At 41.1% G+C, this 16,366-nt stretch overlaps 1 protein-coding gene across 2 annotated transcripts in view; it reads right to left on the bottom strand.

The window, feature by feature from the left end:
• Positions 1-16,366, bottom strand: part of kcnn1a (potassium intermediate/small conductance calcium-activated channel, subfamily N, member 1a) — a 45,319-nt gene that overhangs the window by 18,193 nt on the left and 10,760 nt on the right. For both annotated transcript variants that reach the window (XM_017042533.2, XM_017042534.2), the window contains exons 2-4: positions 6,271-6,744; positions 4,202-4,297; positions 3,137-3,555 (exon numbers count right to left, since the gene is read on the bottom strand). In XM_017042533.2, coding sequence (XP_016898022.1) covers positions 3,137-3,555; positions 4,202-4,297; positions 6,271-6,660 — 905 coding nt within the window. In that variant the 5' untranslated portion in view covers positions 6,661-6,744. The remainder of the gene's footprint in view (positions 1-3,136; positions 3,556-4,201; positions 4,298-6,270; positions 6,745-16,366) is intronic.

The following is a 16,366-nucleotide window of genomic DNA, read 5'->3' as shown; positions in this document are numbered from 1 at the left end:
TTGCGAAGAGACGCTTGATTCAAAGTGCTGTTCTCCACTGAACCAAAATTGCTATGAACCAACAGCAGGATTGTAAAGTTTAGCATGAGACGTACTGCTGTGAATAGAATATATATTAACAGCACTATTATACGTTCGTAGTACAACACAGTACTGTGATCAAACAGCAGGATCAGCTTTAACAAGGGATTATAACAGATTTGAGGTTGATCCATCAAAAGGGTGCGAAGAATGGCCTCACTCTTTTTTGTTTATTTGTAACCTGCTCATATTTTAACTATTTGTGACCTTGAATGTCTTGTATCTATAACACCAAAGGGTTAGGCCATCACGTAGAGTCTGTATTTTTCTTGTCCGAACTTCCCTAACTCTATTCTCATTTGCTTGACGTGGATTCTGGTTTCTAGATCTTTCTGAATCCATGAAGGCCTGAGTGATACCCAAGTTGTCAATCGACCCACTGTTGGTACTGTGTCCCCTTAGGAGATTTACCTCCTTTCTGGAAGCATGATTCATTTGGGAAATAGGTAAAGTCAGTTCCCAGTCTCCCTGCACAGATTCAGACTAAACTACAGTAGAGGTCCCTACGATTGTGTTATTTACCACGGTTATATTATTTATGTTATTATTATTATTTTATAATATCTTCTATTTATATTTAAAAATGGTCATATTACAGTATAATAGTTATATTAAGTTGATAGTTATACAGTGAAATATGTGGTCAACACATTTAAGAAGAAAATTCATAAATACCAACATCGAAGTGCTGCCAAACATACGTTTGTGTCATTTATAATATTCAGATTTTTATCATAAATAAGATTTTAATATAGAAAAAACCTACATAGCAAACTGTTGACTATATGATTAATAGCAAATTGTTGTCTAAGTATACAACCCTGCTGTCAGCCTTTATTGTTGTATTTAAGGAGAACAGTACAAAGCCGCTGCGATGCTGGTTTTCTCAGCATTAGGACGTTGCCACTTTCATGCCAACTAGAGGGCCAACCTCGTCCTCTTCTGTCATAGTGATTTTAGAATGGATCGTTGGGTAATTCTTTTGGAGGAGCTGCCGCTTTTGCCTCCTATCCCCCCCCCCCCCCCATATCCCAACCCCAACCCTTCAGGACAGCAGTGGCGCCAGCTCAGTGCAAAAATGGTACGTTGGTTTTTCCACGGCTAGAGACGAGGACTCACATGGTATCCCTACGGAGCAGCATAGTGGGGAAATAGAAAGTACAACAAAACATTATACAAACACACACATGCACGCGCATACGCTCCCACATGTACTTACACTTACCTATACCAACACTACTAGCACTAACCCAAACACACACACACACACACACACACACACACACGTGTTCCACTCTGCCTATCACCAGTCATTCCAAGGTTCTGTTATTTTTACTCATTGACACCAACATATTGTTGAAATATTGCAAAGTGCCAAAAGTTCATTATGGCCATCATTTTTTTTTTTGGATGAATGAAATATAAGAAATTCCTGTTCTATGTAACGAGGCACTTAAGATAAAGTGATAGCAATAAAGTCTGTTTTATGTTTGGTTCTAATGCTGGTAATAATGGAGAAATAGCGACGCGACGATCGTGAACAACTGGTCTCCGCAAAGACAATACTGGTGGTATTGAAATTAGCCAAGTGTCAGAGTGAGCGATAGCAAATATCAAGACTGCGAGTTACAGTGGAGGTTGACCAGCACCTGTCAAACATTTAGGTGATGCTGAGGGTCTGACAGGGTCAAGGGTTACATGTGCTGGGGAGGATTCTGTTAGTGAGTTAATTTGGGTGAGTGGGGGAGAGTTAGAAGAGAGGAACAGGAAAGAAAGGGAGAAGAGTTTCTAGGTAAACCAGCTGCAGGATCACACACAGGGTGTGTTCACACTTGTCGTGTTTGGTGATGCTCTCTTTGGCATCTGTAACTGACACCAAACAACCCAAACTGTAAACCTCCAGGGGTGGCTGGCCTCAGGACTGTTCCAGGTGAACCTGAGCTTCTCCAAGCTGTTTAACGCCTAAACTACTGCAAGAACTCCTGCTCTGCTACACACTAACCACAACTGGGAAAATGACTCAGTGCTCCAAGCCTATACTGCTAGGGGAGCTACCATGGTGCTGTCGTCTGAGGTTGTTCATTTTCTTTCCTTGACTGTGAATATATACATAAAATGACTTATTTCCTTCTCATTATAATGCTTCCCTCTTACGTTCTTCTAGTTCTTATCCCATCTTTTCTCTCATTGGCTCAATTAATTCAAAATTGTATTAAAAAAAAAAATCTAAATCTGCTTCATTCATTTTGGCTAATCTAGAAAGACCTATAGTGTCAAAAACGTGTAAGAGTAAATTATTTCTTTGGTACAGTGCTCTTTTGTCTGGACTTAATCACACCAACTGCAAGTGTGAACACACCCTCTGCATCAGTGATCGGATCTTTACTAAAAAACTGAGAGCAAACACTGGGCCAAAGCCGAATGTTAGCAGTGTGGTACTCTTGGTACTGTAGGTCTGACAAGAACTGTTCCAGTAAATCCTTCTCTCTCAAGACACCCTTTATAATTCCCTTCCTCCACTCCAGTTATGCAAAGATGACTTTAAAACATCAAAGCTGGCATTAATGTCTTATTTCCCTATGCAAATGAAAAATCAGAAGGAAAAAAAAAAGGCAGACTCTTTCATTTTTAGCGCGAATCACTTGCGCCCCCTTGAGACAAAGCCCAATGAACAGACTGGGGGAAAAAAGAGGTTGGGGAACCCTGGAGGCTGTGTTGCATTACCAAAACAAACCACTAAGCAAACAAACAATTAAATGCTCATGAATTATGGACGAGCCATCGAAAATAGCAGTAAAACCGATGAATGGGAAGTAGCAAAACGGTTGCTGAGCTGATGAAATGTAGATCAGGGTGTGTTTAAACACACACAGTATCTGTGTGGACCTGTCTGTGCTTGTGATTTATCCTAATGATCGCACACGTTCCAGTGGACCAGTACCATAAAAAAAAATCAAACTGAGAGGTGTGTGAGGAAAGAACAGGAAGTAGCGATAAAGGTGTTTACTAATCCACCGGGCGTGACTTGCTCCATTATTGAGAACCCCCCGTTTACCTTTCGCAGACTCGTACAGTCCATGCAGCAATGATCCAGGAGGATATACTGAACACCAGCAGAACAGTTCCTGGACAGATGGTCATGAGGGTCTTCATGACAAAGCGTGTGTTGAAGTTGATCTTGTTTAGAGCGCCGATGCTGCGAGACGAAGCGTCTGTAAACAGCTTGCTGTGTAGCAACATGACCCTGCCGATGAGGTAGAGTCTTAGGAACATGGGGATGGAGAGAATGATGTCCACGTCGGCATTAGCCACCGACGGCGTGTAGGTAAAAGCCAGCCGTGCCGTCCAGGTAAAGACGTACTGGCCTGGTATAGGATGGATGGCACACACCAACAGCTCTAACACAATGAAGAAGATCCGCTCATACGTCATGGCTATCCTCCAGTCGTCCGCACCGTTGTCAACCATAAACAGCTGCACAGAAAAACAGGGGTAGTGTATCAAGGGTGTGTATAAGTCATGGTTTAGGATTTTCACACAAGCTCAGGGCTGAGCATAGATATTTACACTGATGAATGATGATAAACAGGACACATACACAGCACAAATGTCAACAAACACATGTCTCATTCATTGAGCACGGGGCAAGTAAATCGGTCAAGGTCACTCAATGTGGTGAATGAGTCATCCACATTGTGTTGTGACATTATATTATGGCAAAATGTTGAAAAGGCTGGTGTGCAGCAAAAAGGGAAACAGAGAGCACAGAGAAAGAAGAAATGATGAAGGAAGGAAAGAAGGGTTTCTTATGCCCATCAGTCATGTCAAAGACATTCAGATTACATGTAAATTGGTCAAGGTCACTCAGTCTAGTGTGGGTTGTTCCCTGTTTTGTCGCGCTGCATGTGGCAAAATGTTGAAGAGTTTCCAAGTTTAGCACCTGCCCTACCCAGTCATATCACACTGTGAACTGCTCAACACACGGGCATAAGGAAAAGAGAAAGTAGGTAGGGAACGATGACTAAAGAAAGGAATTTGTATCATCACATTTTTTTAATTAAAAAAACCAAAGTTATAAATATATATATATAAATATATATATTTATATGAGTTGACTCACCTGGATTTCCCGGGCATGGTACATTATTATAAGAGCAAGCAATATAACAGTGGAAAGGCTGATAAGGCATTTCAGTGCAAATGAGTATGGTGATTCCTACAGTGGGAAAAAAGAAAAGAATTTTAGTTAACGGCTCAATAAACAGTTCATTTTAATAAGTTTCTATATTGCTGTATTTGTAAGGGATTTCCAGCATACTGTACTTTGATGGCCTGAACTGAAGGCAGTACTGTGGTCTCAATAAACAGTTCATTTTAATACGTTTCTATATTGCTGTATTTCTAAGGGATTTCCAGCATACTGTACTTCAATGGCCTGAACTGAAGGCAGTACTGTGGTTCTTAATCGCATTTATTTTCTAGAGTTAGTTGTTAATCAAGAAAGTCAAATAATACAGTGGTTTAGGATTATGTGTAGTGTTTTTAATTGTATTTTTTAAAATTTATATAATAATGTTTGATAAATTACTAGACATTTCTGGCAACATCACTTGGATTCCAAAGCGACCCCACGTGAGGTCGCGACCCCAAGGTTGAAAAACACTAGTATTGTACAATGTGTTTTTGCGCAATTTTTTTTTTAAAAGTCAGTTCATTAATAATTTAATAATTACTAGCATTATGTCTCAGAAAAATCACTGCTCTACATGGAAGTGTTTTCATGTCAAAATTCAGTGCACACAAAAATACATGTAAACAGAAAGCACACACAGTTAGGACGTCTGAGTACACACTACTGTACTCGTGGCCCCCGTCGGCCTACTGTACCCGTACAAGAGCACATGATGTGCTATTACACACTGACTGTGCAGTCAGGATGTTGCTAAACAATGCAGCTGCAGGTGTAGGTGCAGCCTGATATTATCTGCGCCCGCTGTTTGCCTCCATCCAAACTACCAATTAATCAAAGCCCGGCGCTAACAGGGGGGACTTTCCATTTAATGGTAGGTGCAGAAAAGGCAAGGCTAGCATTAGCAGGGAGGCCACCACAGTGAGTGCTGAGCGCTCGTGATAAATAGGCCAGCTGGATGTTAATGTGTGTGTGCGTGTGTGTACATGGAGGCCATAGATCTAGGAAATGAGAACCTGTAGTACTCGACTCTCCCCCTTTTTGCTGGTAAAATGCCATTTGATAAATCAACTTAACAACCATGATGTAAAAGTGCCGCTCTGCAGCCAGCTAACGATCATAGGGTTGTTATTATAATAACGGCACCAACAACAAATGACAAAAACAACAAGTGGAAATATCACTCATAATTGTCAGCGCGTTGACGGTGAGAGCTGCTTCGTATTTCTCCGTCCTTCACTGGTCCATATTCCGGGGCGTATTTTTAGCTATCAACTAGATTGCTTTGCCCTTTTGGGTCGGCAACATGTTTGCAAGACATTCTAATGTCTGACATTGTTTTGAGAAGTCCCCGGTGGAATAACATTAAGTAAACCAATTAATCCAGCTGCCGGAGGTTCAAGGATTCTTTTTTCCTTCTCTGTGCCTGCTGCCTATCAACGCGTTTCCTCCTTCAGGACATAAAAAAAAATCTAGGCAGAGCCTCGAGTGTCTGGCGTGTGATGTGACCGTTCACAGCTCACGGTACTTGTGTGATATGACCTGCCATCTGTGTGCCACTCAGAGATGGAAGGTCATTTCCATTTCGTCTGAGGTCGGCTTGATGAATGGACTTAGGCTCAGTCACTAACAGTCAGAGACAAACCTATTGACTTTCTTAAAACCCCATCAATCATCCTCCAGATTACTGCACTGACTTAATAGCGTGCAGACACACATACACATGCGCTGGATCAAATGGAAAGGAAATATTATCTTGTTAATTACAAAATAATTGAACCTTAATATCTTAAATGCTTGTACTGATAGTGATCTACGACCATCAATGAAAGTGAAAGTGGACTACTGGTCGTTGTGACACAACGGAATGTGACCTCTGCTTTTTACCTGTCTCCAAAGTGAACAGAGGGCAGCTTAATAATAATAATAATAATAATAATAATATCATATGGCATATGATTTATATAGGAAAAAATATTTTCCCCTCATGCACAGCCTACCTTACTGTAAACTCCCCAGGACAGTTCCGTTTCTGTCACCATGACAACAATTCCAAACATCCCAAAGATAAGTGCGTAGTCGCTAAGCCTCTTCCGCTTCTCAAACAGCGCTCTCCGGTGGCCGAGCTTGTAGCCAATGTCCCTATTCTTCTTCTGCGGCGCTCTGCCTCTGCCACGCCCACTGCCTTCCCTGACTAGATTCTCGTTGGACGTCTTGCTGGGGTCTTCGCCGCCGTTGCCCTTGGACACCACCACCTCCAGGCCGGAGCTGTGCAGGGTCTGCAAGGGCTGAGTCTCCGAGTCGAGGTCTGCAAGGTTGCGGCGAGACGAGGATGCCAGGCTGCCAACTAGTGGTCTCACCACGCCGCCATTGTACTTGCAGGTGTTCATGGCTATCTGAGGGAGTCGCCCGCTGCTCTCGGAGAGGGAGGGCTTGGATCCAGCATGGCTCAGCTTCTTCTGCTCAGTTGTGGCCTACAAACAGAGAGATGGGGCAGAGATGAGTGATTAACACAAATACTATCAAAACAAAAATGTTGTGGAAGCTCCGAGTACAGTGAAGAGCCAAACACACAAATGGACTTTAAATAGAGCCTCAATGTGGGAGTTTGTTTCTTCCATGGCTGTGGCTCTGAAGAGGGCACAGAGATGGAAGGCAAAACAACTTTGGTTATAAAAGCAGACAGATTTAGTGCTCAGCAGGACATGTGGTCGACACACAGTGTCAACCACAAAATATCAACAGTTCCTCTCCACGAGTCCTTTTCCAAGGTCCTTCAGAACCACAGCAGAGAGTCCGTTTCACTGTTACACGCTACAAGGGATTTACTAAAGCTGACAGTTTATATAATCTTTTTTTTTAATCATGCTGAAAGTTTGTTTTAGAAATAACAAACTTAAATTCAGTGCAGTTAGGTGGCTCTGAACAAAACGTCCACCTTTTATATACCGTAGAACCTCACGACAAATGTTCTCGTGTTCTCACGTTGTGTTGGACTGTACGGTTCATGAGTGTAGGCTTTCACTTTAAAGAAAATCTTTAGAAGTGGATGGTTTAAAAACAACTGAATAATGGATTGGTCCACAGTATAAATAAAACCATCTATCGAATAAAGGGCTCTACAAAGTGCAGAAAATTGAATCTGTGCACTGCACAAATTTAGATATGAATGATTAATGATCAGTGTGACCCTGTTTTCCTGTCAGAGAACCACTTTTCCCCTGCAGAGATGAGTGAGAGGCTTTTCATAAGACAGTGGAGGAGGGAAGAAAAAAACACAGGCGTGTCACAGGGACCTAATGTGAGAATCACACCATATTTAAGTGAAAACAAGTGGAAACAGTTATTTCTGATGTAAAGGATGTAAATATGAAGTCATTTGTAGCTGTTGGCCTGTTAGAGAACATGACTTTTGACTGACAATGACTTTTTATTGCCTAAAGGACAATTTATCAATAACTTATTAATTTCTTTTCTTGTTACTAGGGTTGTCAAACCAACGGCCCGGAGGCCCATTTTGGCCCATTTTGGCTGGTGACATCTGCTCCTGAGGTATGTTTGTTTTCAGTCATAAATAACTGAAAACAAACATACCTCATAAACCCATTTATTTATTTTGAAATAAATGGCTTTTTGTATTGATCACGATCCCCCAGGGTGAAAAACACTTAAGCAGAGAAAATATCTATTCCACAATTGGTCATTTCTTATCAATTCCTACCCCTCCTCCCTGCCTCTAGTTGGCAGTAACTAACAAAACATTGTTCCTGTAAAGAAACAGAAATGTCTTCCATACAGATCCTGCAGAGTCGTGGCCTCTAGCATGGATTTGCCTGTCCATCTCCTTCCCCTTCAGACTGGAGCAGATTATACTAATGGGCTATGAGAACATCACATCCTAGAAACATGTCAAGGTGCATGATAACACATGCTGCTCCCTTATTAGCCTCCACAGAGCATGGCTAATGTCTGTAAATGTGCAGGTGGGAATAAAGAGGAGTTGGCCCTAATGGAAGATTTACCAACTCCTGGTCCCGTGATGCTATCATCTAAAACATATTGTGTCTCCATGAGAACACGACTAAAGGTTAAGGATTAGTGCGGCCCATCGTGTTTCTAATCCCCTTTTCTCTTTTAAATTGCTTTTTAATCTCTGCCATTAGGAGACCTCTACACTTTTGAAGACCGCTGTCTGTGAATTTTCAATTTAACTGGACAAGAAATACTTAACCAAAAGGATACCGGCATTGAAATTAGCGGCTTACCGAGAACAGAAGTTATGCAAACTAAGCAAATAGGAAAACGTGCAGATTTCTAAGTTCCAACAAAAACAAACGTGAGAGCGTAGTAGAGGTTTGTCCCGATTCCTGACACTTCTTGACATTTTCTATATCAATATATAAATAATCTCATCATTTGGATTAGTCACGATTAAAAATAGACTTGAAACCTATGATTTACCTCAATGAATCAGGTTTGATCATGATTAACTCACTGACAACCATGTTGTGTGTGTGTGTGTGTGTGTGTGTGTGTGTGTAGACCTGTCACTGATATTCCCAACCTGTAAAGTTTGCTGCTCACGCCGTTTGAGAAGCTTTTTTAAGAAGTTCCCGTTTTTCAGGTTGATTTATTTTAAAATGTGTTGAATCTGCAGCAACGGAACTTTATCTTTATTCCTGCGAGTGTCACAGCGTCATGTCATTCATTTTCAAAGGCGAACATCCTGCTTTTGTGTAGGAAATAAATAATTCCGTATTATTTTTAAACTCCGTCAAACTCGGTGACTTTGACAGGCTTGATGTGCAAATACAGGTCATGGGCTGAGAAGAAAGACGAGACGAGGGAATCAGACGAAGGCTGCCCGGAATCGGGAAAAAAAAAGTTGGTCGTATTGTTGTCAGTAATGCAGCGTTTCAGATTGTACTTTTCTAACAACCTTAAGCCATTCAACATGACTTATATTGACTACATTTAAAACATGTTTTGTTTTGTTTTTGTACTCGTTCAGTCAGTGTCCAACCATCATATTTTTCCTGCACAGACTGATGAATGATTTTCTGCGCAGGATCCTTGAAAAAGTAGACCCTGTTTTCAGCCCTAAGTTGGTTTCCAATGACCAATTAGACGAGGATAAATCAGACTTCTGTAGCCATGTTTTGACATCCCTGGGGTAAAGTAGGAGGCTGATATGTAAACGGAGAAGAGTTGGACAGTGTGAATGACGATGACTGATGGAGGACACACAGAGTACTGCTGTTACATCCACATCTTTAGTTACCTGTGTCTGGTCATTACCCATCACTCAGTCAGGTCAGGACTGAGGAAACATCTGCACTAGTAGGTCTGTGCTAACTAGGGCTTTATAGTCATTTTATGAGAAATACTAATACCTCTCACATTTCCCTTTTTTTTACATACAGGAGGAAAGTGCTGTGCTAAAGCAGTGCTTCTCAAAGTGTGGGGCGGGCCCCACTGGTGAGGAACAGAGACATGTCAGGTGATTTTGCAACAAGTGAACTTCAGTCATAAATGAGGTAAAACGTAATGATTTTGGCCTGAACGAAGACAACAATCCAGCCGTCTGCTGGGTCCTTCCTTGGAGGTCATTCTTGTGTTTCCATGGGTTTGTGTGTGACGGCACACACACTATAGTGTATTGGATACAGACAGTTCAGCTGACAGTGTTGCCTGGGCCGGGGACGAGATAATCATAGATGTGTCCCCCAGCCCCGGCCCTGATCACTCCTTTACCACAGTTTGATGAGGACCCTGTGTTGCCTGGGCCTGTTGGCAGGATACAGGATACAGGGCCTTATGACTTTGACCTCGGTATTAATACTGGAATGGATTTGTTAAATTCACACCTTTCTCTATACAGACTAAAGAAACAGCTTCTGGAATATAACAACATAAAAAGTTGACTGTTTTTGCACTTGACTCTATAAATAAATAAATATTTTAAATGATTTATCTGGCTCTTATATTGAATATATTGTTGATTCTACAGAAGTGAGAAAAGGCATTGGCAAGACAACAAAGAACAAAACAAAACAAAACAAAAAACTACTGGCAATGTCATGCAACTGTATTTCTGCTTCTCCCCTCTTCTTTCTAACTTTTCCCTCCGACTTTGCAGCAGGACTCCTCATATCCCAAAGCTTCAAAGCGTTCAATCACTTACCGTGCACTCGCCCATTTAGCCAGCCACTCAAGCGTCCATTTTTTCATTTCCCCTGCAACCTGACTTAAACAGCACGGCGGAAGGGCATGGCAGGGCAACACTGGCCGTGTTGTCCCCCGGTGCCCTCACAGAGGAGACCCACAGTGAGGCCAGCTGTTCAGTCGCCCAACGGCTCTATTTCAGAATGAATAGCACGCCACATCCAGTTTCTATGAAATAGAGCCACATAATAAAATTGAAAAGCCTCAGTGCAGAACAGTTTAAATGAAGGGATCTCTCTCTCTCTCTCTCTCTCTCTCTCTCCCCCACCCCCGTCTCTCTGTTTTTCTCACTGGTCGTCTCCAACCTATTAGAAATCCCTCATTCTCTAGTCGTGTTTGGAGCTTCTCTGCAGCCGTGTAGAAGTTTGTGTGTGTGTTTGGATGGAAGAATGTGTCCATATGTGTGCCAGCACAACCAAATGAGCCCTGATCATGTGTTGGATTAAATGGGATATTGACTAAGACAGAGTGCAGCAGGAAACAAGCACGACTTGGAGTTGTTTTCTGGAAGAACCGAGTTTATGTGCAGTATTTGTTAACGGTGGACTGATGACGACAAACAGACAGGAGAGGGGGATCTGGAAAAAAAAATCAAATCTTGGAGCTAAAGAATAGGGAGTAGGGGGCACGGAGGATGGGAGTTGCGTAACAGACGAATGAAAGAGAGGAACAGTTCACTGTGGGTGTCTCTGTCAGCCCCTGTGGTGATGGAGAGCTGCAGGCTACGTTCTCCAGTTTGTCCCTGCACAAGAGACACTGTCACATTTCTCTGACAGGCCAGTGGGCACAAGGGCTTCTCTGTCTGTCCCTGAGCTGGGAGAGGGTCAGAACCCAGCACTGATAAAAACAAGAGCTCCATATGGAGCGAGGGAAATCCTCCTTTAGCAATTTTTGAGTTCCAGAATCATAACGGTAGCTAACAGTATGAAAACGGTGTTTTAAAAGGCTGGCTATCAACAACAGACAGTGACGAGATTCTTCTAAAACAGATGCATTGTGGGGGCCTCAACATGCATTACACTGTGTGAACTCGTGCTGTCAATGTAATGTGGTTTTATGAATGGATTTAACTAATAAAGGTGAAGAAACGTCAGTTATTAGACCTCAGAAAAAGAAAGCAAACCCTTGTTGTTAGGCTAAAGGTTAGCGATTGAGTTGCCCAATATAATGTATGGAAGTGGGTCACTATGTACTAAACATTCAGTTTAATGTGGCTTCATACATTGTGGACCTGGGTTAAAGTGACACAGAGCAGAGTCTGTTTTTGAATAACTGGACTCTGCTTCACTATACCAACAAAACCAGCACCGCTTTAAAACTCAAGTCTCAGGAAACCAAGGACCTCTACAAGAAATAGACAACAGAAAGATTGTGACAGCAAAGAATGATTTGAATCGATGTTTTCCCTAATAAAACTGTCATTTTGTGCCGTTTGTTGCTCACGGACAAACAAACAACTAGCTTGACCTCCTGTGTGGGTCACAAACATCGTTACATCAAAGCTGTCTGCCTGTTGTGTAAAGGTTCACAGAGCAGCAGTCCAAAAATATCAGCAGTTTGATTAAGGAGCCCTTCTTGTCTTCTTTTAGTTTTCAATTAGAGCACTGAGCAGATAGAAGGCAGAACCTCAGCGGAGCCAGGAGGACGCAGGTACTTCCTGTGGGAACACGTTCCTGTTAGGCCTAAGAACACGCCGTGTTTGGCCGAGACACAATGCTGTTAGAATAAGGAGCAAACAAGGTTACTCCATGTATGCTCCCGCTCATGTGTGTCCTATAATCCAGGTCCTGCTGGGAGAACTCAGCTGGGGGAGGAGGGGGGGTATTTGGGGAGGTACTTTCCCTGTGGGACACCCACAGCTCATTACAAGCAGGGTTAATTTCCATCAAATTAAAGGAGGAGGTTTTTCAGAGACCTGATTTGAAAATCAGAGCCAAATGAGAGTCTGGTTTTGGAAACGATGTAAACTTTGACTGCTGTTCTGTGTGAATATAACTGACTGATACACTGTGATCAAAAAAGATAGGCATAAATCATAAGTCCTAGGAGGAGGCTAAAAGGGTGGGTCTCGGTCTACTTCTTGTGTTTTGTATGTGAACATAGTGATAAAAAAGTTTTTACTTTGTTGTTTATGTTCGCTGTAGGGACTGTCAACCTATTATATTTTTAATATTACAAAATACTTTTGATAACATTTTATGAAAAGTTAATAGCACTGTAAATATTAATTGCAAGAGTATATAGTTTTGTACTTGCTCTAGATTTGTAGGATTTATTACTTTAATCCATAGAAGGTTTAATTGAATAACTCACATCATTTAAATATTGTATTTGTACTTTTACTCTTTAAGAATATTAAGTACAGTCTGTTCCATTTTAAAGCAGTGTTGGGACACGGTGTAACATCAGCTGGATATCTCCAATTTTTTTTTAAGTTGCTGCTGAAGTGATGAATCTCTTCTGGGGACTGACACTGTACATGTTAATGGGACCAATGGATCATTTCAAACATGTACTAATTAGTTTTGGTTAAACCGTTATTCCCAAGGATTGGGTCAGGACCCAGAGAGAGGTTTAGGACATTTTATTTGGGTTGCCAGATAAATATGTAGATTTTTTTTTTTCAATCCTCGTTCCAGGATTTATGTGTATACTGTGTGTTATGATTTATTCATTAAACCTGTGCATATTCTGTAGAAATGTCTGCCTGTTTACCCCTTTGAGTATAGCATACGTGCTGAAATGAAAACTAAAACAGTGGTAAAAAGTATACTGAGCACAAAGTTTCTCTTGTTGTGATTTATATGGGGTTGTAATAAATTGTCATCATGAAAAGTGGTTCCTCGTAGGAAACTTTTAAGAAATGTCTTGGATTTGGTTTAATGATGATTCTGTTTTTAATGGTTCACACTACTGTGCGTTTCTAGAACCTATTCACATGACTTCACAGCTGATGTCATGTTGGAGGACAGCCTTGTCTTTTTATTGATCTGCAGACGTACCAGAACTCCCCCATGCCAACAGTTGTACCAGTTTTGGATCTAAAAGTGTTCTGTGTGATTTGTCACAAAACATCCTCACCGCCTCAGTACAGTGGTGACGTTCATTACACTGATTAATCCAAAGCTCAGTATTGTTCTCGGTGATGTACGGCTTCCTTGCAGCTGCTGTGCCATGGAAACTGCTGCCGTGAAGCTCCTAGTGCGCTGACGTTAATGCCAAAGACGGTTTGGAACCTTTGCAGTTCGTGAATCACCACACGCTGGCAACTTTCTGTGCCCTGCGTGTGGCTACACTCTGTGTGCCATGTCATGGGCTTTTGAAAATAAAATTGGCGTAGTATTGTCAAACTGAAGAACTTCCTTCTGATTAAAATAAAAAAAATGAATGTTCAGAATAAAACTCACATCTGGAACTAACTGTTGCGATTTGTGCCCGAAAATGTGCTCAATTGTTCCCTTTGTGTCGTTCATCTTTTACTGCTTAAGCTTTTCTAGGATCACCAGGAGACCGGAGCCAACAGTAGAGCCACACTACCAACAGTCATTACAGATCACCTGTCCAATTACCAATAGACCAATAAACAACCATCAACACTCACACTCATACCTATAGCCATACAGTAATAGTCCAAATAACTTTAACAGGATTTTGGTATTAGTGAGGAAACACGGGTAGTGAAAAAACAAATCCATGAAATACAGCCGAGTGTATGCAGCCCCTGTGGAGCAAACCATCTTCATTAGGTGGCTGTTCCCCTGGTGGCTATTTCACATCCTGACAGCAGCAGAGTAGCCAGATATCCTTCAAAGATTATCACCTTTAAGTGCTCCATAACCTAGAAGAAACACCCCCCCCCCCCCCCCCCACTCCTCCCCTGCATTTAGCACCGTGAGAAGCAACAACTGCATCGACGTATAACTGTCACTGTGTGACAACTTGTATTTTTATTGTGCACTGATTGTAATTCATTGTAAAATGAGCCCTGTGTAAATTTAGGCTGAGGCAGTTTCTTTCTACCCCCGAAGACACAAACATCGATAGCAGAGGGAGAAGCCAGGACAACCTATAGCACAGGACAGATCAATAGCACAACAAACTCAGTAAAGATTGACTGGAGAGTTGCCTAGAAACGTCCTGCCTGAGATTTATGGTGGAAGGAGAGCGTGAGCCAATGGGAGAAGCTTATGAAGAGCAGCGGAGAGACAGTAATGTGGGAAGAGGAATTCTCAGCAGTTTACTGGTGTAAAATATGTATCTGATAAATACTACAGCAATGCTATGATATATGTTCCACTGCAATGAGTTGATTACAGTAACTTGTCATTATCAGTATAATTATTTAGAGGGACATTTGTTTTTCTAACATATCTAGAATATATCTGTCCTATCTTGAATCTGTTTCTAGCTTGCCAACATACTGTCCAGGTGATTTATTTTAAAGTTCAACAAGGGGGGAGCCTGCAATGCACTCCACTCATTCCTAGATTTTGTGATTTACTCTGTCGTTGTATTACGAGATGCACACCATATATTAGAATCCTGTCTGTGATACAAAACAACAACATTTTTGTACTACACCAGAAGGTACACGGAGTAAAGTGTGATGTAAGGTAATTTAAAATAAAAAATATTCTGTACCTAACAGATGATGCTGAGGCTGAAATTTACACTGACATTTATGTTTGAAATAAATGTAGAATATGTTTCAATAAGTTCTTTTTGTTTTTTCTTTACTAAATAGTACACCATCTGGATATAACATATAATAAAATAATTTCAAACTTCGTTAAGACTTTTACTTATCTTTGAGCTAACTGTATTTAGCCAAAATATATAATCAAGTTCCCTCTAAAAGGTTGAGCCACTGGAGGGCTCATAAATATAGTTATACTCTTGAGAAAACCCCCAGGAACACCATATAATTGTAGTTATAGTCATGAGAAAACCCCCAGGAACACCATATAAACCTGGCAGTCATTTTACTTTAAATCCCTATTTGATAAATAATTGTGCGTTAACATTCTATTGTCTGAAAAAAGTCAATACTTGGCAAACTTGGTTTCGTTTAAATCATTTAATTTCCCTTCCCTGCTCATTTTGTGCACTCGCCATCTGGTGACGGAAAATCAGAACGCACTTCGTTTAAACACTCGCTTTGTAGTAAAAAATATATTTTTAGCAAAGCTACTAAAACGTTGATACACGTGAGAAAGTTGTATGAATTTATATCGTTATTTAATATTTTTAAATTCGCTTTTCTTCTGTCGAAAGATGTCTATTTTCTTCATTTTCCACAAGGGCAGTTTAGCGTAGGAACACATTTTATGATGAAATCTTGTCTGGTGATGCGGTCGGTTGTTCGGTTTAGCTCCGCCAACAACAAGGTCCGGCCATTAGTTGTCTGCTCTATGTGTAGTTGCATATTTGAGCCACTGGAGGGCGCATGACTAATGTAGTCGCGGGAAAACCCCTTCGGAACACTATTTCAACGTGGCAGCCATTTTACTTAAAATCTCCTTTTAATAAATTGTGCGTTAACATTCGATTGTCTGAAAAAAGTCAATAATACTTGGCAAACTTGGTTTCATTTAAATCAATGATTTAATTTCCCTTCCCTGCTCATTTTGTGTACTCGCCCTCTGGTGACGGAAAATCAGAACGCACTTCGTTTAAACACTCGCTTTGTAGTAAAAAATATATTTTTAGCAAAGCTACTAAAACGTTGATACACGTGAGAAAGTTACATGAATTTATATCGTTGTTTAATATTTTTAAATTCGCTTTTCTTCTGTCGAAAGATGTCTATTTTCTTCATTTTCCACAAGGGCAGTTTAGCGTAGGAACACATTTTATGATGAAATCTTGTCT

The sequence above is a fragment of the Cynoglossus semilaevis genome, chromosome 20 (genome assembly GCF_000523025.1).
Source record: "Cynoglossus semilaevis isolate Cse_v1.0 chromosome 20, Cse_v1.0, whole genome shotgun sequence".
NCBI classification, from domain to species: Eukaryota; Metazoa; Chordata; class Actinopteri; order Pleuronectiformes; family Cynoglossidae; genus Cynoglossus; species Cynoglossus semilaevis.
The sequence above is the reverse complement of the archived record's forward strand: the minus strand, read 5'-3'. Positions and strand labels throughout refer to the sequence as shown.